This window comes from Staurois parvus, unplaced genomic scaffold (assembly GCF_062004578.1).
Source record: "Staurois parvus isolate SC_StPar_1 unplaced genomic scaffold, SC_StPar_1.0 ptg001262l, whole genome shotgun sequence".
NCBI classification, from domain to species: domain Eukaryota; kingdom Metazoa; phylum Chordata; class Amphibia; order Anura; family Ranidae; genus Staurois; species Staurois parvus.
Window position 1 is genome coordinate 290,064 of NW_028319058.1, and position 24,435 is coordinate 314,498.

The 24,435-nt window shown below is 58.8% G+C and overlaps 1 protein-coding gene across 1 annotated transcript in view; it reads right to left on the reverse strand.

Moving 5' to 3' along the window:
- The window catches only part of LOC149437737 (BICD family-like cargo adapter 2), a 48,788-nt gene that overhangs the window by 18,159 nt on the left and 6,194 nt on the right, over window positions 1–24,435 (reverse strand). The window contains exons 2-3 of the mRNA XM_089660679.1: window positions 5,697–5,999; window positions 3,183–3,398 (exon numbers count right to left, since the gene is read on the reverse strand). Of these exons, the coding sequence (XP_089516805.1) occupies window positions 3,183–3,398; window positions 5,697–5,987 (507 nt within the window). The 5' untranslated portion in view covers window positions 5,988–5,999. The remainder of the gene's footprint in view (window positions 1–3,182; window positions 3,399–5,696; window positions 6,000–24,435) is intronic.

Sequence of the window (24,435 nt, forward strand, 5' to 3'; positions counted from 1 at the left end):
AGACACAACGGTTCATCAGTGCAGGCCACGGGTACAGGAAGAGAGCATGTAGTGTATTACTATGGATGGTGCAGTTGTGTTTCCAGGAATATCATTCGGTATGACACACACACACAGTGATTGCCGGCACAGGACGGTGCCCCCACAATGATCTGCGTCTTCCAGCCCCCCACCCGCTGTACTCTACCATCGGGGACATTCAGGGACATCAGATAAAAGAAGTGTGAACGCCATATTGGAGAATATATTGTTCCCACACAGGACAATTTCAGCTCCGTCCCCCCCACCTGCTGGAATCCCCCCATATCACGCAATCCTATTAGGAGATAATCGTCTTATCCGGGGACAGCTGCTCGCTGCTCCGTCTAATCGCATCACTGACACCCTAACCCCTCCCGCCTGTGCGACAACCTAATCCCTCCCGCCGTGTGCGACAACCTAATCAGTCTCCGGGGTCACGTCATCAGGAGACTGTGCTTTGTATTCATCAATGACCCCCCCCCCAGGGATAGATAGAGGAGACCGTACCACCATCAGTGAGCCCACCAGGGATAGATAGAGGGGACCGTACCACCATCAGTGAGCCCACCAGGGATAGATAGAGGAGACCGTACCACCATCAGTGAGCCCACCAGGGATAGATAGAGGAGACCGTACCACCATCAGTGACCCCACCAGGGATAGATAGAGGAGACCGTACCACCATCAGTGAGCCCACCAGGGATAGATAGAGGGGACCGTACCACCATCAGTGACCCCACCAGGGATAGATAGAGGAGACCGTACCACCATCAGTGACCCCACCAGGGATAGATAGAGGAGACCGTACCACCATCAGTGACCCCACCAGGGATAGATAGAGGAGACCGTACCACCATCAGTGAGCCCCCCAGGGATAGATAGAGGAGACCGTACCACCATCAGTGACCCCACCAGGGATAGATAGAGGAGACCGTACCACCATCAATGACCCCCCCCAGGGTTAGATAGAGGAGACCGTACCACCATCAGTGAGCCCCCCAGGGATAGATAGAGGAGACCGTACCACCATCAGTGACCCCACCAGGTATAGATAGAGGAGACCGTACCACCATCAGTGAGCCCCCCAGGGATAGATAGAGGAGACCGTACCACCATCAGTGAGCCCCCCAGGAATAGATAGAGGAGACCGTACCACCATCAGTGAGCCCACCAGGAATAGATAGAGGAGACCGTACCACCATCAGTGAGCCCCCCAGGGATAGATAGAGGAGACCGTACCACCATCAGTGACCCCACCAGGGATAGATAGAGGAGACCGTACCACCATCAGTGAGCCCCCACCAGGGGAAGATAAAGAAGACTGCAACACCATCAGTGACCCCCCAGGGATAGATAGAGGAGACCGTACCACCATCAGTGACCCCACCAGGGATAGATAGAGGAGACCGTACCACCATCAGTGAGCCCCCCAGGAATAGATAGAGGAGACCGTACCACCATCAGTGACCCCACCAGGAATAGATAGAGGAGACCGTACCACCATCAGTCACCCCATCATGGGGCGGATAAAGGGGACCGTACCACCATCAGTGAGCCCACCAAGAATAGAGAGAGGGGACCGTACCACCATCAGTGAGCCCCCACCAGGGGCAGATAAAGGGGACCGTACCACCATCAGTCACCCCCCAGCAGGGGTAGATAAAGGGGACCATACCACCATTAGTGACCCCACCAGGAATAGAGAGAGGGGACCGTACCACCATCAGTGAGCCCCCACCAGGGGTAGATAAAGGGGACCGTACCACCATCAGTCACCCCCACCAGGGGCGGATAAAGGGGACCGTACCACCATTAGTGAGCCCCCCAGGAATAGAGAGAGGGGACTGCACCACCATCAGTGAGCCCCCCAGGAATAGAGAGAGGGGACCGCACCACCATCAGTGAGCCCCCACCAGGGGCGGATAAAGAAGACTGCAACACCATCAGTGACCCCCCAGGGATAGATAGAGGAGACCGTACCACCATCAGTGAGTCCCCACCAGGGGCGGATAAAGGGGACCGTAGCACCATCAGTGAGTCCCCACCATGGGCGGATAAAGGGGACCGTACCACCATCAGTGAGTCCCCACCAGGGGCGGATGAAGAGCACTGTGATATCAGTTTCCCTACCAGGGGCAATTGGTGGAGATTGTACCACCATCAGGGACCATCATCAGGCTCTGCCAGGGACAGGTAGACAGAACTGAACCATTAGTGACTGACATGGGGGGGGAGGGTGGAGAGATGGACAGAGGGGTGGAGAGATGGACAGAGGGGGTGGAGAGATAGACAGAGGGGGTGGAGAGATGGACAGACGGGGTGGAGAGATGGACAGAGGGGGTGGAGAGATAGACAGAGGGGGTGGAGAGATAGACAGAGGGGGTGGAGAGATAGACAGAGGGGGTGGAGAGATGGACAGAGGGGGTGGAGAGATGGACAGAGGGGGTGGAGAGATGGACAGAGGGGGACAGAGGGGGTGGAGAGATGGACAGAGGGGGTGGAGAGATGGACAGAGGGGGACAGAGGGGGTGGAGAGATGGACAGAGGGGGTGGAGAGATGGACAAAGGGGGTGGAGAGATGGACAGAGGGGGTGGAGAGATGGACAGAGGGGGACAGAGGGGGTGGAGAGATGGACAGAGGGGGTGGAGAGATGGACAGAGGGGGTGGAGAGATAGACAGAGGGGGTGGAGAGATAGACAGAGGGGGTGGAGAGATAGACAGAGGGGGTGGAGAGATAGACAGAGGGGGTGGAGAGATAGACAGAGGGGGTGGAGAGATAGACAGAGGGGGTGGAGAGATGGACAGAGGGGGTGGAGAGATGGACAGACGGGTTGGAGAGATGGACAGAGGGGGACAGAGGGGGTGGAGAGATGGACAGAGGGGGTGGAGAGATGGACAAAGGGGGTGGAGAGATGGACAGAGGGGGTGGAGAGATGGACAGAGGGGGACAGAGGGGGTGGAGAGATGGACAGAGGGGGTGGAGAGATGGACAGAGGGGCAGGTATCCTCGTTGACACGCCTCTTTCCATCCTATGTGTGTGCCTGGCCCCTGCGGACAGCCTCAGTGGGTGGCAGTAGAACCCATGTTCACCCTCCCCACATCTGTTGTACAGAACTACAATCCCCTCCCCCATGTAACGCCAGACCATCCCCCTCTCACCTGCGCTAGTTGCTCCAGCAGTCGCTGGTTCTGTTCGGACATCTCATGTACGGCGGTGGCGCTCTCCCGTCCGCACTCTCTGTGCTCCGACATCAGCTGTCTGACCTGAACCCGGGCCTCCGACAGATCGCTCTCCAGATCCGTGATCTGCGCCTTCCATTCGCTCTCCCGCGCCTCCATCTTCAGACGCAGAGCGTGCTTCTCCTGCTCCAACCTCTGCCACACAACAACCAGCCATGACACCTTCACTGTGCCCACTGTGGGGGTCCCACCATCCCTGTGCCCACTATGGGGGGCCCCACCATCCCTGTGCCCACTATGGGGGGTCCCACCATCCCTGTGCCCACTATGGGGGTCCCACCATCCCTGTGCCCACTGTGGGGGTCCCACCACCCCTGTGCCCACTATGGGGGGTCCCACCATCCCTGTGCTTCTCCTGCTCCAACCTCTGCCACACAACAACCAGCCATGACACCATCACTGTGCCTATTATGAGGGGTTCCCACCATCCCTGTGCCCACTATGGGGGGTCCCACCATCCCTGTGCCCACTATGGGGGGTCCCACCATCCCAGACACAGAGGTGGGTGGGGACATCCTTGGTGGGAATGTGTACAGGGACAGAGGCAGGAATTATAGCAGGGAGATCTCAGCATTGGAGTGTATATCTGGAGCTGACCCCGCCCTCTAGGCTCCACCCCACCCTCTAGGACTGACCCCGCCCTTTAGGCTCCACCCCGCCCTCTAGGACTGACCCCGCCCTCTAGGATCCACCTATCACTGACGTATAAGAAGTCTTGGACTGACCCCGCCCTCTAGGACTGACCCCGCCCTCTAGGCTCCACCCCCTAGGACTGACCCCGCCCTCTAGGATCCACCAATCACTGACCTATAAGAAGTCTGAGACTGACCCCGCCCTCTAGGCTCCACCTATCACTGACGTATAAGAAGTCTGGGACTGACCCCGCCCTCTAGGACTGACCCCGCCCTCTAGGCTCCACCCCCTAGGACTGACCCCGCCCTCTAGGATCCACCAATCACTGACCTATAAGAAGTCTGAGACTGACCCCGCCCTCTAGGCTCCACCTATCACTGACGTATAAGAAGTCTGGGACTGACCCCGCCCTCTAGGACTGACCCCGCCCTCTAGGCTCCACCTGTCACTGACCTATAAGAAGTCTGGGACTGACCCCACCCTCTAAGACTGACCCCGCCCTCTATGCTCCACCTGTCACTGACGTATAAGAAGTCTGGGACTGACCCCGCCCTCTAGGCTCCACCTGTCACTGACCTATAAGAAGTCTGGGACTGACCCCGCCCTCTAGGCTCCACCTATCACTGACCTATAAGAAGTCTGGGACTGACCCCGCCCTCTAGGACTGACCCCGCCCTCTAGGCTCCACCTGTCACTGACGTATAAGAAGTCTGGGGCTGACCCCGCCCTCTAGGCTCCACCTGTCACTGACCTATAAGAAGTCTGGGACTGACCCCGCCCTCTAGGACTGACCCCGCCCTCTAGGCTCCACCTGTCACTGACCTATAAGAAGTCTGGGACTGACCCCGCCCTCTAGGACTGACCCCGCCCTCTGGGATCCACCAATCACTGACCTATAAGAAGTCTGAGACTGACCCCGCCCTCTAGGCTCCACCTATCACTGACGTATAAGAAGTCTGGGACTGACCCCGCCCTCTAGGACTGACCCTGCCCTCTAGGCTCCACCTATCACTGACGTATAAGAATTCTGGGGCTGACCCCGCCCTCTAGGCTCCACCTGTCACTGACCTATAAGAAGTCTGGGACTGACCCCGCCCTCTAGGCTCCACCTATCACTGACCTATAAGAAGTCTGGGACTGACCCGCCCTCTAGGACTGACCCCGCCCTCTAGGATCCACCAATCACTGACCTATAAGAAGTCTGGGACTGACCCCGCCCTCTAGGCTCCACCTATCACTGATGTATAAGAAGTCTGGGACTGACCCCGCCCTCTAGGCTCCACCTGTCACTGGCGTATAAGAAGTCTGGGACTGGCCCCGCCCTCTAGGACTGACCCCGCCCTCTAGGCTCCACCTGTCACTGACGTATAAGAAGTCTGGGACAGACCCCGCCCTTTAGGCTCCACCTATCAATGACCTATAAGAAGTCTGGGACTGACCCCGCCCTCTAGGCTCCACCTGTCACTGACCTATAAGAAGTCTGGGACTGACCCCGCCCTCTAGGACTGATCCCGCCCTCTAGGCTCCACCTGTCACTGACGTATAAGAAGTCTGGGACTGACCCCGCCCTCTAGGACTGACCCCGCCCCCTAGGTTCTACTTAGACGTAAATCACTAATGGGGAACCCAAACATGACATTGTGTTTCGGAATTAGATAATGGGTACCAATTGAATGCTAAGCTCCGCCTCCTCACTCGTAGGACAGCCTCCTGTTCAGCAGGAAGGGGCAGAACATTGGGAGATCCCCATTCCCGCCCCTGAGGATCCCATATTATAATTAGGTTGGTGTAGCCACTCACCTCCCGGGTCTCTCGAAGCTCCTCCTCCAGCGCTTCCCTCCCCCTCTCCAGGTAATCATTCCTCTCCAGCAGGGCCTTCCCCAGCTCAGCAGCCAGCAGCAGATCCTTGTTCTTCCTCTCCAGGGCCAGCCTCAGGTCCTCCTCCTCCTGCTCCGCCTCCTCCTCGCCCAGGTAGGACGGCCTCCTCTCCAGCAGGAAGGGGTAGAAGTCCTCCTCCATAGTGGGGGAGGGGAGACCCCCGATCCAACCCCGGAGGATCCCACCCTGGCTCTCCGCCTCTCCGGATGTCATTGGATGTCACGTCTGCAGGAGGAAAAAGAATTCCATCAGATGGCCACACACCATCCAATCACCATCATCCCTTCACTGGAAAGGGGGGCTGTGTATGAGGGGGGGGGTGATTTGTGGGGGGGCTGTGTATGAGGGGGGGGACGATTTGTGGGGGGGCTGTGTATGAGGGGGGGGCGATATGTGGGGGGGCTGTGTATGAGGGGGGGGCGATATGTGGGGGGGCTGTGTATGAGGGGGGGGGCGATATGTGGGGGGGCTGTGTATGAGGAGGGGGTGATATGTGGGGGGGCTGTGTATGAGGAGGGGGCGATATGTGGGGGAGCTGTGTATGAGGAGGGGGCGATATGTGGGGGGGCTGTGTATGAGGAGGGGGTGATATGTGGGGGGGCTGTGTATGAGGGGGGGGCGATATGTGGGGGAGCTGTGTATGAGGAGGGGGTGATATGTGGGGGGGCTGTGTATGAGGGGGGGGGTGATTTGTGGGGGGGCTGTGTATGAGGGGGGGGATGATTTGTGGGGGGGCTGTGTATGAGGGGGGGGGCGATATGTGGGGGGGCTGTGTATGAGGGGGGGGCGATATGTGGGGGGGCTGTGTATGAGGAGGGGGTGATATGTGGGGGGGCTGTGTATGAGGAGGGGGCGATATGTGGGGGAGCTGTGTATGAGGAGGGGGTGATATGTGGGGGGGCTGTGTATGAGGAGGGGGCGATATGTGGGGGAGCTGTGTATGAGGAGGGGGCGATATGTGGGGGAGCTGTGTACGAGGGGGGGGGCGATATGTGGGGGGGCTGTGTATGAGGGGGGGGTGATATGTGAGGGGGCTGTGTATGAGGGGGGGGTGATTTGTGGGGGGGCTGTGTATGAGGAGGGGGTGATATGTGAGGGGGCTGTGTATGAGGGGGGGGTGATTTGTGGGGGGGCTGTGTATGAGGAGGGGGTGATATGTGGGGGGGGGCTGTGTATGAGGAGGGGGTGATGATTTGTGAGGGGGGGCTGTGTATGAGGAGGGGGTGATATGTGGGGGGGCTGTGTATGAGGAGGCTGTGTATGAGGAGGGGGCGATATGTGGGGGGGCTGTGTATGAGGAGGCTGTGTATGAGGAGGGGGCGATATGTGGGGGGGCTGTGTATGAGGAGGGGGCGATATGTGGGGGGGCTGTGTATGAGGAGGGGGCGATGATTTGTGGGGGCGCTGTGTATGAGGAGGGGGCGATGATTTGTGGGGGGGCTGTGTATGAGGAGGGGGGTGATATGTGAGGGTCTGTGTATGAGGAGGGGGTGATTTGTGGGGGGCTGTGTATGAGGGGGGGGTGATTTGTGGGGGGGCTGTGTATGAGGAGGGGGTGATATGTGGGGGGGGGCTGTGTATGAGGAGGGGGTGATGATTTGTGAGGGGGGGCTGTGTATGAGGAGGGGGTGATATGTGGGGGGGCTGTGTATGAGGAGGCTGTGTATGAGGAGGGGGCGATATGTGGGGGGGCTGTGTATGAGGAGGCTGTGTATGAGGAGGGGGCGATATGTGGGGGGGCTGTGTATGAGGAGGGGGCGATATGTGGGGGGGCTGTGTATGAGGAGGGGGCGATGATTTGTGGGGGCGCTGTGTATGAGGAGGGGGCGATGATTTGTGGGGGGGCTGTGTATGAGGAGGGGGGTGATATGTGAGGGTCTGTGTATGAGGAGGGGGTGATTTGTGGGGGGCTGTGTATGAGGAGGGGGCGATATGTGGGGGGGCTGTGTATGAGGAGGGGGCGATGATTTGTGGGGGGGCTGTGTATGAGGAGGGGGCGATGATTTGTGGGGGGGCTGTGTATGAGGAGGGGGCGATATGTGGGGGGGCTGTGTATGAGGAGGGGGTGATTTGTGGGGGGGCTGTGTATGAGGAGGGGGTGATGATTTGTGGGGGGGCTGTGTATGAGTAGGGGGTGATGATTTGTGGGGGAGGGGGCTGTGTATGAGGAGGGGGTGATTATTTGTGTCTCCAGACTCCCCGCTGGGGAGATCCACCCTCTCTGTGTCCTGGTGTCACCAGCACAGGAATAGAAGGGAAATCCCCCAGTGGGGACACCTGTTTTGGTGACATCCAAGAGGGGATTTCCTCACTTCCTGTTATGTCTTTAGAACAGGAAGTGAGTTGAAACCTCCTCCAGGAATATCATCTGTCAGACCTCACCCAGGGATAGCCTCTGTCAGACCTCACCCAGGGATATCCTCTGTCAGACCTCACCCAGGGATATCTTCTGTCAGACCTCACCCAGGGATATCTTCTGTCAGACCTCACCCAGGAATATCCTCTGTCAGACCTCACCCAGGGATATAATCTGTCAGACCTCACCCAGGAATATCATCTGTCAAACCTCACCCAGGAATATCATCTGTCAGACCTCACCCAGGGATATCCTCTGTCAGACCTCACCCAGGGATATAATCTGTCAGACCTCACCCAGGAATATCCTCTGTCAGACCTCACCCAGGGATATCCTCTGTCAGACCTCACCCAGGAATATCCTCTGTCAGACCTCACCCAGGAAGGTCACTTGTCATCACAGTCCAGGTGCACAGAGTGGTCAGCTTCCATCGGAGCCGTCTCCCCCCCCCCCTCCCCCGGTTGGATTTCTGTTTCATCGGATTCCAGGAGATGAGAAGGAATGAAGAGAGACGCAGCGCAGCGACTGAAGTGAGACTCTACAAGTCAGGACGACACCTGCCGGGAGGGAATAAGGGGGAGGGGGCTGTGGAAATATGGGCTTCATACAACACATGACGCCCCCTCAGGGGCCCCTCTAATTGTCGCCCCCCCTTTGTGCTGCACACACATCCCGCCTGCACCTGAAACACGTTCTGCCTGAGCTGTACTCCATGGACATGAAAGGCTCCGCCAACAATCACCCCACAATGCACAGGGGATCAGAGACCCCCTATGGGGCCCCTGGGGCCCCGCACACACCTGAGGAAACTCCCGCCTGCACCTGAAACACGTTCTGCCTGAGCTGCACTCCATGGACATGAAAGGCTCCGCCAACAATGACCCCCTATGGGGCCCCGCGCACACCTGAAGGATCTCTGTCCTGGAAATGTCTCCATTTCTCCCCAATATACACCCCCAGGGGCCAGTGACAGGGTCTCTTTACACCTCCATGTCATGTATCACTGACACAGACCGAAGCGCAGCAATCTATGTGACATCACAAGTAACACACCAAGCTCCGCCCACTGCCACTAACCCACAGAGCTAGCAATTATCACTCAAACCCAGCAGGACCCCCTCGAGAGATGAATACAGACATCCGTCCATGGAGCCCCGCCCATTCTGATAGGACGATCCAAACTGCCCAACCCATGAGGAACCCATCCCCCACCCCAGAGGGGAAACCTGAATAAAGTGTAAAAAGATGATCGGAGGACAGAAGAGAGAGGCGGAATAGAAGGACGGAGGGATGGGATCAGAGGGATGGGATCAGAGGGATGGGATCGGAGGGATGGGATCGGAGGGATGGGATCGGAGGACAGAGGGATGGGATCGGAGGACAGAGGGATGGGATCAGAGGACAGAGGGATGGGATCAGAGGACAGAGGGATGGGATCGGAGGACAGAGGGATAGGATCAGAGGGATGGGATCGGAGGACAGAGGGATGGGATCGGAGGACAGAGGGATGGGATCGGAGGACAGAGGGATGGGATCAGAGGACAGAGGGATGGGATCGAGGACAGAGGGATGGGATCAGAGGGATGGGATCAGAGGGATGGGATCGGAGGGATGGGATCGGAGGACAGAGGGATGGGATCGGAGGACAGAGGGATGGGATTGGAGGACAGAGGGATGGGATCAGAGGGATGGGATCAGAGGACAGAGGGATGGGATCAGAGGGATGGGATCAGAGGACAGAGGGATGGGATCGGAGGGATGGGATCGGAGGACAGAGGGATGGGATCGGAGGACAGAGGGATGGGATCGGAGGACAGAGGGATGGGATTGGAGGACAGAGGGATGGGATCAGAGGACAGAGGGATGGGATCAGAGGGATGGGATTGGAGGACAGAGGGATGGGATCAGAAGGATGGGATCAGAGGACAGAGGGATGGGATCGGAGGACAGAGGGATGGGATCGGAGGACAGAGGGATGGGATCGGAGGACAGAGGGATGGGATCGGAGGACAGAGGGATGGGATCGGAGGACAGAGGGATGGGATCAGAGGACAGAGGGATGGGATCGGAGGACAGAGGGATGGGATCGGAGGACAGAGGGATGGGATCGGAGGGATGGGATCGGAGGACAGAGGGATGGGATCGGAGGACGGAGGGATGGGATCGGAGGACAGAGGGATGGGATCGGAGGGATGGGATCAGAGGACAGAGGGATGGGATCAGAGGACAGAGGGATGGGATCAGAGGACAGAGGGATGGGATCAGAGGGATGGGATCGGAGGACAGAGGGATGGGATCAGAGGGATGGGATCGGAGGACAGAGGGATGGGATCAGAGGGATGGGATTGGAGGACAGAGAGATGGGATCAGAGGGATGTGATCAGAGGACAGAGAGATGGGATCACAGGGATGGGATCAGAGGACAGAGGGATGGGATCGGAGGGATGGGATCGGAGGACAGAGGGATGGGATCGGAGGACAGAGGGATGGGATCAGAGGGATGGGATCAGAGGGATGGGATCGGAGGACAGAGAGATGGGATCAGAGGGATGGGATCGGAGGACAGAGAGATGGGATCAGAGGGATGGGATCGGAGGACAGAGGGATGGGATCAGAGGGATGGGATCGGAGGACAGAGGGATGGGATTGGAGGACAGAGGGATGGGATCAGAGGGATGGGATCGGAGGACAGAGGGATGGGATCGGAGGACAGAGGGATGGGATCGGAGGACAGAGGGATGGGATCGGAGGGATGGGATCGGAGGACAGAGGGATGGGATCAGAGGGATGGGATCAGAGGACAGAGGGATGGGATCGAGGACAGAGGGATGGGATCGGAGGACAGAGGGATGGGATCGGAGGACAGAGGGATGGGATCGGAGGACAGAGGGATGGGATCAGAGGACAGAGGGATGGGATCGAGGACAGAGGGATGGGATCGGAGGACAGAGGGATGGGATCAGAGGGATGGGATCAGAGGGATGGGATCGGAGGACAGAGGGATGGGATCGGAGGACCGAGGGATGGGATTGGAGGACAGAGGGATGGGATCAGAGGGATGGGATCAGAGGACAGAGGGATGGGATCAGAGGGATGGGATCGGAGGACAGAGGGATGGGATCGGAGGGATGGGATCGGAGGACAGAGGGATGGGATCGGAGGACAGAGGGATGGGATTGGAGGACAGAGGGATGGGATCAGAGGGATGGGATCAGAGGACAGAGGGATGGGATCAGAGGGATGGGATTGGAGGACAGAGGGATGGGATCAGAGGGATGGGATCAGAGGACAGAGGGATGGGATCGAGGACAGAGGGATGGGATCGGAGGACAGAGGGATGGGATCGGAGGACAGAGGGATGGGATCGGAGGACAGAGGGATGGGATCGGAGGACAGAGGGATGGGATCGGAGGACGGAGGGATGGGATCGGAGGACGGAGGGATGGGATCGGAGGGATGGGATCAGAGGACAGAGGGATGGGATCAGAGGACAGAGGGATGGGATCAGAGGGATGGGATCGGAGGACAGAGGGATGGGATCAGAGGGATGGGATCGGAGGACAGAGGGATGGGATCAGAGGGATGGGATTGGAGGACAGAGAGATGGGATCAGAGGGATGGGATCAGAGGACAGAGAGATGGGATCACGGGGATGGGATCAGAGGACAGAGGGATGGGATCGGAGGGATGGGATCGGAGGACAGAGGGATGGGATCGGAGGACAGAGGGATGGGATCAGAGGGATGGGATCAGAGGGATGGGATTGGAGGACAGAGAGATGGGATCAGAGGGATGGGATCGGAGGACAGAGAGATGGGATCAGAGGGATGGGATCGGAGGACAGAGAGATGGGATCAGAGGGATGGGATCGGAGGACAGAGGGATGGGATCAGAGGGATGGGATCGGAGGACAGAGGGATGGGATTGGAGGACAGAGGGATGGGATCAGAGGGATGGGATCGGAGGACAGAGGGATGGGATCGGAGGACAGAGGGATGGGATCGGAGGACAGAGGGATGGGATCAGAGGGATGGGATCAGAGGACAGAGGGATGGGATCAGAGGACAGAGGGATGGGATCGGAGGACAGAGGGATAAGATCGGAGGACAGAGGGATGGGATCGGAGGACAGAGGGATGGGATCGGAGGACAGAGGGATGGGATCAGAGGACAGAGGGATGGGATCGGAGGACAGAGGGATGGGATCAGAGGGATGGGATCAGAGGACAGAGGGATGGGATCGGAGGGATGGGATCGGAGGACAGAGGGATGGGATCGGAGGACAGAGGGATGGGATTGGAGGACAGAGGGATGGGATCAGAGGACAGAGGGATGGGATCAGAGGACAGAGGGATGGGATCAGAGGACAGAGGGATGGGATCAGAGGGATGGGATCAGAGGACAGAGGGATGGGATCGGAGGACAGAGGGATGGGATCGGAGGACAGAGGGATGGGATTGGAGGACAGAGGGATGGGATCGGAGGGATGGGATCAGAGGACAGAGGGATGGGATCAGAGGGATGCGATCAGAGGACAGAGGGATGGGATCAGAGGGATGGGATCAGAGGACAGAGGGATGGGATCAGAGGGATGGGATCAGAGGACAGAGGGATGGGATCAGAGGGATGGGATCGAGGACAGAGGGATGGGATCGGAGGACAGAGGGATGGGATCGGAGGACAGAGGGATGTGATCGGAGGACAGAGGGATGGGATCAGAGGGATGGGATCGAGGACAGAGGGATGGGATCGGAGGACAGAGGGATGGGATCAGAGGACAGAGGGATGGGATCGGAGGACAGAGGGATGGGATCGGAGGACAGAGGGATGGGATCGGAGGACAGAGGGATGGGATCAGAGGGATGGGATCAGAGGACAGAGGGATGGGATCGGAGGACAGAGGGATGGGATCGGAGGACAGAGGGATGGGATCGGAGGGATGGGATCAGAGGACAGAGGGATGGGATCAGAGGGATGGGATCGGAGGGATGGGATCAGAGGACAGAGAGATGGGATCAGAGGGATGCGATCAGAGGACAGAGGGATTGAATCGGAGGGATGGGATCGGAGGACAGAGGGATGGGATCGGAGGACAGAGGGATGGGATCGGAGGGATGGGATCGGAGGACAGAGGGATGGGATCAGAGGACAGAGGGATGGGATCAGAGGGATGGGATCGGAGGACAGAGGGATGGGATCGGAGGACAGAGAGATGGGATCAGAGGGATGGGATCGGAGGACAGAGAGATGGGATCAGAGGGATGGGATCGGAGGACAGAGGGATGGGATCAGAGGGATGGGATCGGAGGACAGAGGGATGGGATTGGAGGACAGAGGGATGGGATCGGAGGACAGGGGGATGGGATCGGAGGGATGGGATCGGAGGACAGAGGGATGGGATCAGAGGGATGGGATCGGAGGACAGAGGGATGGGATCAGAGGGATGGGATCGGAGGACAGAGGGATGGGATCGGAGGACAGAGGGATGGGATCAGAGGGATGGGATCAGAGGACAGAGGGATGGGATCGGAGGACAGAGGGATGGGATCGGAGGGATGGGATCAGAGGACAGAGGGATGGGATCAGAGGGATGGGATCGGAGGGATGGGATCAGAGGACAGAGAGATGGGATCAGAGGGATGCGATCAGAGGACAGAGGGATTGAATCGGAGGGATGGGATCGGAGGACAGAGGGATGGGATCGGAGGACAGAGGGATGGGATCGGAGGGATGGGATCGGAGGACAGAGGGATGGGATCAGAGGACAGAGGGATGGGATCAGAGGGATGGGATCGGAGGACAGAGGGATGGGATCAGAGGGATGGGATTGGAGGACAGAGAGATGGGATCAGAGGGATGGGATCGGAGGACAGAGAGATGGGATCAGAGGGATGGGATCGGAGGACAGAGGGATGGGATCAGAGGGATGGGATCGGAGGACAGAGGGATGGGATCAGAGGGATGGGATCGGAGGACAGAGGGATGGGATTGGAGGACAGAGGGATGGGATCGGAGGACAGAGGGATGGGATCGGAGGGATGGGATCGGAGGACAGAGGGATGGGATCTGAGGGATGGGATCGGAGGACAGAGGGATGGGATCTGAGGGATGGGATCGGAGGACAGAGGGATGGGATCGAGGACAGAGGGATGGGATCAGAGGGATGGGATCAGAGGACAGAGGGATGGGATCAGAGGACAGAGGGATGGGATCGGAGGGATGGGATCGGAGGACAGAGGGATGGGATCAGAGGGATGGGATCAGAGGACAGAGGGATGGGATCAGAGGACAGAGGGATGAGATCGAGGACAGAGGGATGGGATCGGAGGACAGAGGGATGGGATCAGAGGACAGAGGGATGGGATTGGAGGGATGGGATCGGAGGGATGGGAGCAGAGGACAGAGGGATGGGATCGGAGGACAGAGGGATGGGATCAGAGGGATGGGATCGGAGGACAGAGAGATGGGATCAGAGGGATGGGATCAGAGGACAGAAGGATGGGATCAGAGGGATGGGATTGGAGGACAGAGGGATGGGATCAGAGGACAGAGGGATGGGATCAGAGGGATGGGAGCAGAGGACAGAGGGATGGGATCGGAGGACGGAGGGATGGGATCGGAGGACGGAGGGATGGGATCGGAGGACGGAGGGATGGGATCGGAGGACGGAGGGATGGGATCGGAGGACAGAGGGATGGGATCGGAGGGATGGGATCGGAGGACAGAGGGATGGGATCGGAGGACGGAGGGATGGGATCGGAGGACGGAGGGATGGGATCGGAGGGATGGGATCAGAGGGATGGGATCGGAGGACAGAGGGATGGGATCAGAGGGATGGTATTGGAGGACAGAGAGATGGGATCAGAGGGATGGGATCAGAGGACAGAGATGGGATCACGGGGATGGGATCGGAGGGATGGGATCAGAGGACAGAGGGATGGGATCGGAGGACAGAGGGATGGGATCAGAGGGATGGGATTGGAGGACAGAGAGATGGGATCAGAGGGATGGGATCGGAGGACAGAGAGATGGGATCAGAGGGATGGGATCGGAGGACAGAGGGATGGGATCGGAGGACAGAGGGATGGGATCAGAGGGATGGGATCGGAGGACAGAGGGATGGGATCGGAGGACAGAGGGATGGGATCGGAGGACAGAGGGATGGGATCGGAGGACAGAGGGATGGGATCAGAGGACAGAGGGATGGGATCAGAGGAAAGAGGGATGGGATCGAGGACAGAGGGATGGGATCAGAGGACAGAGGGATGGGATCAGAGGACAGAGGGATGGGATCGAGGACAGAGGGATGGGATCGGAGGACAGAGGGATGGGATCAGAGGGATGGGATCAGAGGGATGGGATCAGAGGGATGGGATCGGAGGGATGGGATCGGAGGACAGAGGGATGGGATCGGAGGACAGAGGGATGGGATCGGAGGACAGAGGGATGGGATCAGAGGACAGAGGGATGGGATCGAGGACAGAGGGATGGGATCGGAGGACAGAGGGATGGGATCAGAGGGATTGAATCAGAGGGATGGGATCGGAGGGATGGGATCGGAGGACAGAGGGATGGGATCGGAGGACAGAGGGATGGGATTGGAGGACAGAGGAATGGGATCAGAGGGATGGGATCAGAGGGATGGGATCAGAGGACAGAGGGATGGGATCGGAGGACAGAGGGATGGGATCGGAGGGATGGGATCGGAGGACAGAGGGATGGGATCGGAGGACAGAGGGATGGGATCGGAGGACAGAGGGATGGGATTGGAGGACAGAGGGATGGGATCAGAGGGATGGGATCAGAGGACAGAGGGATGGGATCGGAGGACAGAGGGATGGGATCGGAGGACAGAGGGATGGGATTGGAGGACAGAGGGATGGGATTGGAGGACAGAGGGATGGGATCAGAGGGATGGGATCAGAGGACAGAGGGATGGGATCAGAGGGATGGGATTGGAGGACAGAGGGATGGGATCAGAAGGATGGGATCAGAGGACAGAGGGATGGGATCGAGGACAGAGGGATGGGATCGGAGGACAGAGGGATGGGATCGGAGGACAGAGGGATGGGATCGGAGGACAGAGGGATGGGATCAGAGGACAGAGGGATGGGATCGGAGGACAGAGGGATGGGATCGGAGGACAGAGGGATGGGATCGGAGGGATGGGATCGGAGGACAGAGAGATGGGATCGGAGGACGGAGGGATGGGATCGGAGGACAGAGGGATGGGATCGGAGGGATGGGATCAGAGGACAGAGGGATGGGATCAGAGGACAGAGGGATGGGATCAGAGGACAGAGGGATGGGATCAGAGGGATGGGATCGGAGGACAGAGGGATGGGATCAGAGGGATGGGATCGGAGGACAGAGGGATGGGATCAGAGGACAGAGGGATGGGATCAGAGGGATGGGATCGGAGGACAGAGGGATGGGATCAGAGGGATGGGATCGGAGGACAGAGGGATGGGATCAGAGGGATGGGATTGGAGGACAGAGAGATGGGATCAGAGGGATGGGATTGGAGGACAGAGAGATGGGATCAGAGGGATGGGATCAGAGGACAGAGAGATGGGATCACGGGGATGGGATCAGAGGACAGAGGGATGGGATCGGAGGACAGAGGGATGGGATCAGAGGGATGGGATCAGAGGGATGGGATCGGAGGACAGAGGGATGGGATCGGAGGACAGAGGGATGGGATCAGAGGGATGGGATCAGAGGGATGGGATCGGAGGACAGAGAGATGGGATCAGAGGGATGGGATCGGAGGACAGAGAGATGGGATCAGAGGGATGGGATCGGAGGACAGAGGGATGGGATCAGAGGACAGAGGGATGGGATCGAGGACAGAGGGATGGGATCGGAGGACAGAGGGATGGGATCGGAGGACAGAGGGATGGGATCGGAGGACAGAGGGATGGGATCAGAGGGATGGGATCAGAGGACAGAGGGATGGGATCAGAGGGATGGGATCAGAGGACAGAGGGATGGGATCGGAGGGATGGGATCGGAGGACAGAGGGATGGGATCGGAGGACAGAGGGATGGGATTGGAGGACAGAGGGATGGGATCAGAGGGATGGGATCAGAGGACAGAGGGATGGGATCAGAGGGATGGGATTGGAGGACAGAGGGATGGGATCAGAGGGATGGGATCAGAGGACAGAGGGATGGGATCAGAGGGATGGGATCAGAGGACAGAGGGATGGGATCGAGGACAGAGGGATGGGATCGGAGGACAGAGGGATGGGATCGGAGGACAGAGGGATGGGATCGGAGGACAGAGGGATGGGATCGGAGGACAGAGGGATGGGATCGGAGGGATGGGATCGGAGGACAGAGGGATGGGATCGGAGGACGGAGGGATGGGATCAGAGGACAGAGGGATGGGATCGGAGGGATGGGATCAGAGGACAGAGGGATGGGATCAGAGGACAGAGGGATGGGATCAGAGGGATGGGATCGGAGGACAGAGGGATGGGATCAGAGGGATGGGATCGGAGGACAGAGGGATGGGATCAGAGGGATGGGATTGGAGGACAGAGAGATGGGATCAGAGGGATGGGATCGGAGGACAGAGGGATGGGATCAGAGGGATGGGATCAGAGGACAGAGGGATGGGATCGGAGGGATGGGATCGGAGGACAGAGGGATGGGATCGGAGGACAGAGGGATGGGATCAGAGGGATGGGATCAGAGGGATGGGATTGGAGGACAGAGAGATGGGATCAGAGGGATGGGATCGGAGGACAGAGAGATGGGATCAGAGGGATGGGATCGGAGGACAGAGGGATGGGATCAGAGGGATGGGATCGGAGGACAGAGGGATGGGATTGGAGGACAGAGGGATGGGATCAGAGGGATGGGATCGGAGGACAGAGGGATGGGATCAGAGGGATGGGATCAGAGGACAGAGGGATGGGATCAGAGGACAGAGGGATGGGATCGAGGACAGAGGGATGGGATCGGAGGACAGAGGGATGGGATCGGAGGACAGAGGGATGGGATCAGAGGACAGAGGGATGGGATCGGAGGACAGAGGGATGGGATCGGAGGACAGAGGGATGGGATCAGAGGACAGAGGGATGGGATCGAGGACAGAGGGATGGGATCGGAGGACAGAGGGATGGGATCAGAGGGATGGGATCAGAGGGATGGGATCGGAGGGATGGGATCGGAGGGATGGGATCGGAAGACAGAGGGATGGGATCGGAGGACCGAGGGATGGGATCGGAGGGATGGGATCAGAGGACAGAGGGATGGGATCAGAGGGATGGGATCAGAGGACAGAGGGATGGGATCGGAGGGATGGGATCGGAGGACAGAGGGATGGGATCGGAGGACAGAGGGATGGGATTGGAGGACAGAGGGATGGGATCAGAGGGATGGGATCAGAGGACAGAGGGATGGGATCAGAGGGATGGGATTGGAGGACAGAGGGATGGGATCAGAGGGATGGGATCAGAGGACAGAGGGATGGGATCAGAGGGATGGGATCAGAGGACAGAGGGATGGGATCGAGGACAGAGGGATGGGATCGGAGGACAGAGGGATGGGATCGGAGGACAGAGGGATGGGATCGGAGGACAGAGGGATGGGATCAGAGGACAGAGGGATGGGATCGGAGGACAGAGGGATGGGATCGGAGGACAGAGGGATGGGATCGGAGGACAGAGGGATGGGATCGGAGGGATGGGATCGGAGGACAGAGGGATGGGATCGGAGGACGGAGGGATGGGATCGGAGGACAGAGGGATGGGATCGGAGGGATGGGATCGGAGGACGGAGGGATGGGATCGGAGGACAGAGGGATGGGATCAGAGGACAGAGGGATGGGATCAGAGGGATGGGATCGGAGGACAGAGAGATGGGATCAGAGGGATGGGATCGGAGGACAGAGGGATGGGATCAGAGGGATGGGATCGGAGGACAGAGGGATGGGATCAGAGGGATGGGATCAGAGGACAGAGGGATGGGATCGGAGGGATGGGATCGGAGGACAGAGGGATGGGATCGGAGGACAGAGGGATGGGATCAGAGGGATGGGATCAGAGGGATGGGATTGGAGGACAGAGAGATGGGATCAGAGGGATGGGATCGGAGGACAGAGAGATGGGATCAGAGGGATGGGATCGGAGGACAGAGGGATGGGATCAGAGGGATGGGATCGGAGGACAGAGGGATGGGATCAGAGGACAGAGGGATGGGATCGGAGGGAAGGGATTGGAGGACAGAGGGATGGGATCAGAGGGATGGGATCGGAGGACAGAGGGATGGGATCGGAGGACAGAGGGATGGGATCGGAGGACAGAGGGATGGGATCAGAGGGATGGGATCAGAGGACAGAGGGATGGGATCAGAGGGATGGGATCGAGGACAGAGGGATGGGATCAGAGGACAGAGGGATGGGATCAGAGGGATGGGATTGAGGACAGAGGGATGGGATCGGAGGACAGAGGGATGGGATCAGAGGGATGGGATCAGAGGACAGAGGGATGGGATCGGAGGACAGAGGGATGGGATCAGAGGGATGGGATCAGAGGACAGAGGGATGGGATCGGAGGACAGAGGGATGGGATCGGAGGGATGGGATCAGAGGACAGAGGGATGGGATCAGAGGGATGGGATCGGAGGGATGGGATCAGAGGACAGAGAGATGGGATCAGAGGGATGGGATCGGAGGGATGGGATCAGAGGACAGAGGGATTGAATCGGAGGGATGGGATCGGAGGACAGAGGGATGGGATCGGAGGACAGAGGGATGGGATCGGAGGGATGGGATCGGAGGACAGAGGGATGGGATCAGAGGACAGAGGGATGGGATCAGAGGGATGGGATCGGAGGACAGAGGGATGGGATCAGAGGGATGGGATCGGAGGACAGAGGGATGGGATTGGAGGACAGAGGGATGGGATCGGAGGACAGAGGGATGGGATCGGAGGGATGGGATCGGAGGACAAAGGGATGGGATCGGAGGGATGGGATCGGAGGACAGAGGGATGGGATCTGAGGGATGGGATCGGAGGACAGAGGGATGGGATCGAGGACAGAGGGATGGGATCAGAGGGATGGGATCAGAGGACAGAGGGATGGGATCAGAGGACAGAGGGATGGGATCGGAGGGATGGGATCGGAGGACAGAGGGATGGGATCAGAGGACAGAGGGATGAGATCGAGGACAGAGGGATGGGATCGGAGGACAGAGGGATGGGATCGGAGGACAGAGGGATGGGATCGGAGGACAGAGGGATGGGATCAGAGGGATGGGAGCAGAGGACAGAGGGATGGGATCGGAGGACAGAGGGATGGGATCGGAGGGATGGGATCGGAGGACAGAGGGATGGGATCAGAGGACAGAGGGATGGGATCAGAGGACAGAGGGATGGGATCAGAGGGATGGGATCGGAGGACAGAGGGATGGGATCAGAGGGATGGGATCGGAGGACAGAGGGATGGGATTGGAGGACAGAGAGATGGGATCAGAGGGATGGGATCGGAGGACAGAGAGATGGGATCAGAGGGATGGGATCGGAGGACAGAGGGATGGGATCAGAGGGATGGGATCGGAGGACAGAGGGATGGGATTGGAGGACAGAGGGATGGGATCGGAGGACAGAGGGATGGGATCGGAGGGATGGGATCGGAGGACAAAGGGATGGGATCGGAGGGATGGGATCGGAGGACAGAGGGATGGGATCTGAGGGATGGGATCGGAGGACAGAGGGATGGGATCGAGGACAGAGGGATGGGATCAGAGGGATGGGATCAGAGGACAGAGGGATGGGATCAGAGGACAGAGGGATGGGATCGGAGGGATGGGATCGGAGGACAGAGGGATGGGATCAGAGGACAGAGGGATGAGATCGAGGACAGAGGGATGGGATCGGAGGACAGAGGGATGGGATCGGAGGACAGAGGGATGGGATCGGAGGACAGAGGGATGGGATCGGAGGACAGAGGGATGGGATCAGAGGGATGGGATCAGAGGACAGAGGGATGGGATCAGAGGGATGGGATCAGAGGGATGGGAGCAGAGGACAGAGGGATGGGATCGGAGGACAGGGGGATGGGATCAGAGGGATGGGATCAGAGGACAGAAGGATGGGATCAGAGGGATGGGATTGGAGGACAGAGGGATGGGATCAGAGGACAGAGGGATGGGATCAGAGGACAGAGGGATGGGATCGGAGGGATGGGATCGGAGGACAGAGAGATGGGATCAGAGGGATGGGATCAGAGGACAGAAGGATGGGATCAGAGGGATGGGATCGGAGGGAAGGGATTGGAGGACAGAGGGATGGGATCGGAGGGAAGGGATTGGAGGACAGAGGGATGGGATCGGAGGGAAGGGATTGGAGGACAGAGGGATGGGATCAGAGGGATGGGATCGGAGGACAGAGGGATGGGATTGGAGGGATGGGATCGGAGGGATGGGATCGGAGGGATGGGACACTGTATATATATATTCGGGTGTCTGTACATCTCACACCTCATGCGGCAGATGAAGCCTCACATTCCTCCATGTACAGTGAATGTTGTCTCCTGTCTGCAGCCTCCTCACCCCAATTCCATCCTCACCGTGGGGCCTCCTCACCCCAATTCCATCCTCACCGTGGGGCCTCCTCGCCCCAATTCCATCCTCACCGTGGGGCCTCCTCGCCCCAATTCCATCCTCACCGTGGGGCCTCCTCGCCCCAATTCCATCTTCACCGTGGGGCCTCCTCGCCCCAATTCCATCCTCACCGAGGGGCCTCCTCGCCCCAATTCCATCCTCACCGTGGGGCCTCCTCGCCCCAATTCCATCCTCACCGAGGGGCCTCCTCGCCCCAATTCCATCCTCGCCGTGGGGCCTCCTTGCCCCAATTCCATCCTCACCGTGGTGCCTCCTCGCCCCAATTCCATCCTCACCGAGGGGGCCTCCTCCCCAATTCCATCCTCACCGAGGGGCCTACTCGCCCCAATTCCATCCTCACCGAGGGGCCTACTCGCCCCAATTCCATCCTCACCGAGGGGCCTACTCGCCCCAATTCCATCCTCACCGAGGGGGCCTCCTCACCCAATTCCATCCTCACCATGGGGCCTCCTCGCCCCAATTCCATCCTCACCGAGGGGCCTCCTCGCCCCAATTCCATCCTTACCGAGGGGGCCTCCTCACCCAATTCCATCCTCACCATGGGGCCTCCTCACCCCAATTCCATCCTCACCGTGGGGCCTCCTCACCCCAATTCCATCCTCACCGTGGGGCCTCCTCGCCCCAATTCCATCCTCACCGTGGGGCCTCCTCGCCCCAATTCCATCCTCACCGTGGGGCCTCCTCGCCCCAATTCCATCCTCACCGTGGGGCCTCCTCGCCCCAATTCCATCCTCACCGTGGGGCCTCCTCGTCCCAATTCCATCTTCACCGTGGGGCCTCCTCGCCCCAATTCCATCCTCACCGAGGGGCCTCCTCGCCCCAATTCCATCCTCACCGTGGGGCCTCCTCGCCCCAATTCCATCCTCACCGAGGGGCCTCCTCGCCCCAATTCCATCCTCACCGAGGGGCCTCCTCGCCCCAATTCCATCCTCACCGAGGGGCCTCCTCGCCCCAATTCCATCCTCACCGAGGGGCCTCCTCGCCCCAATTCCATCCTTACCGAGGGGGCCTCCTCACCCAATTCCATCCTCACCATGGGGCCTCCTCACCCCAATTCCATCCTTACCATGGGGCCTCCTCACCCCAATTCCATCCTCACCGTGGGGCCTCCTCACCCCAATTCCATCCTTACCATGGGGCCTCCTCACCCCAATTCCATCCTCACCGTGGGGCCTTCTCACCCCAATCCCATCCTCACCATGGGGCCTCCTCACCCCAATTCCATCCTCACCGAGGGGCCTACTCGCCCCAATTCCATCCTCACCGAGGGGGCCTCCTCACCCAATTCCATCCTTACCGAGGGGGCCTCCTCACCCAATTCCATCCTCACCATGGGGCCTCCTCACCCCAATTCCATCCTTACCATGGGGCCTCCTCACCCCAATTCCATCCTCACCGTGGGGCCTCCTCACCCCAATCCCATCCTCACCATGGGGCCTCCTCACCCCAATCCCATCCTCACCATGGGGCCTCCTCACCCCAATCCCATCCTCACCATGGGGCCTCCTCACCCCAATCCCATCCTCACCATGGGGCCTCCTCACCCCAATTCCATCCTTACCATGGGGCCTCCTCACCCCAATCCCATCCTCACCATGGGGCCTCCTCACCCCAATCCCATCCTCACCATGGGGCCTCCTCACCCCAATCCCATCCTCACCATGGGGCCTCCTCACCCCAATCCCATCCTCACCATGGGGCCTCCTCACCCCAATTCCATCCTTACCATGGGGCCTCCTCACCCCAATCCCATCCTCACCATGGGGCCTCCTCACCCCAACTCCCTCTCTCTGAGATCCTGCCATCACTATGGAGAACAATGGGGTATGAGCGGACCGTGTGGGCTGCGGTATGACGCAGGTTACACGGAATGCTCATATAATGACCTGTCATCCATGTACAGTCCACACGCTGACTCTGCACACTCTGTCCCGGATTATACCGATTATATTGCAATAAAAATAATGATATGTCTTCGACCATAAAACTGCGACCACACCCCCTTCTTCCAGCTTCCTTCCCATCGTCCAATCACAAAACATCTACAGAGTCATTCAAGATGGAATCCAGGATAGAGAACAACTGTCCAGAATGACTCATGGCAAAGAGCGTCCAATCAGACATCTCCTTTTACAAATCCAGCATCTGATTGGTTGAACACTATTCTCTCCTCCTGACATTACAATGTGTAGTCTGCAGTGCGCAGTGTGTAGTGTGCAGTGTAGTGTGTAGTGTAGTGTGCAGTGTGTAGTGTGCAGTGTGTAGTGTGTAGTGTGCAGTGTGTAGTGTGCAGTGTGTAGTGTGCAGTGTAGTGTGTAGTGTAGTGTGCAGTGTGTAGTGTGCAGTGTGTAGTGTGCAGTGTGTAGTGTGCAGTGTGTAGTGTGCAGTGTAGTGTGTAGTGTAGTGTGCAGTGTGTAGTGTGCAGTGTAGTGTGTAGTGTAGTGTGCAGTGTGTAGTGTGCAGTGTGTAGTGTGCAGTGTAGTGTGTAGTGTAGTGTGCAGTGTGTAGTGTGCAGTGTGTAGTGTATGGTGTAGTGTGTAGTGTAGTGTGCAGTGTGTAGTGTGCAGTGTGCAGTGTGTAGTGTACGGTGTAGTGTGCAGTGTAGTGTGTAGTGTGTAGTGTATGGTGTACTGTAGTGTGTAGTGTGTAGTGTGTAGTGTATGGTGTACTG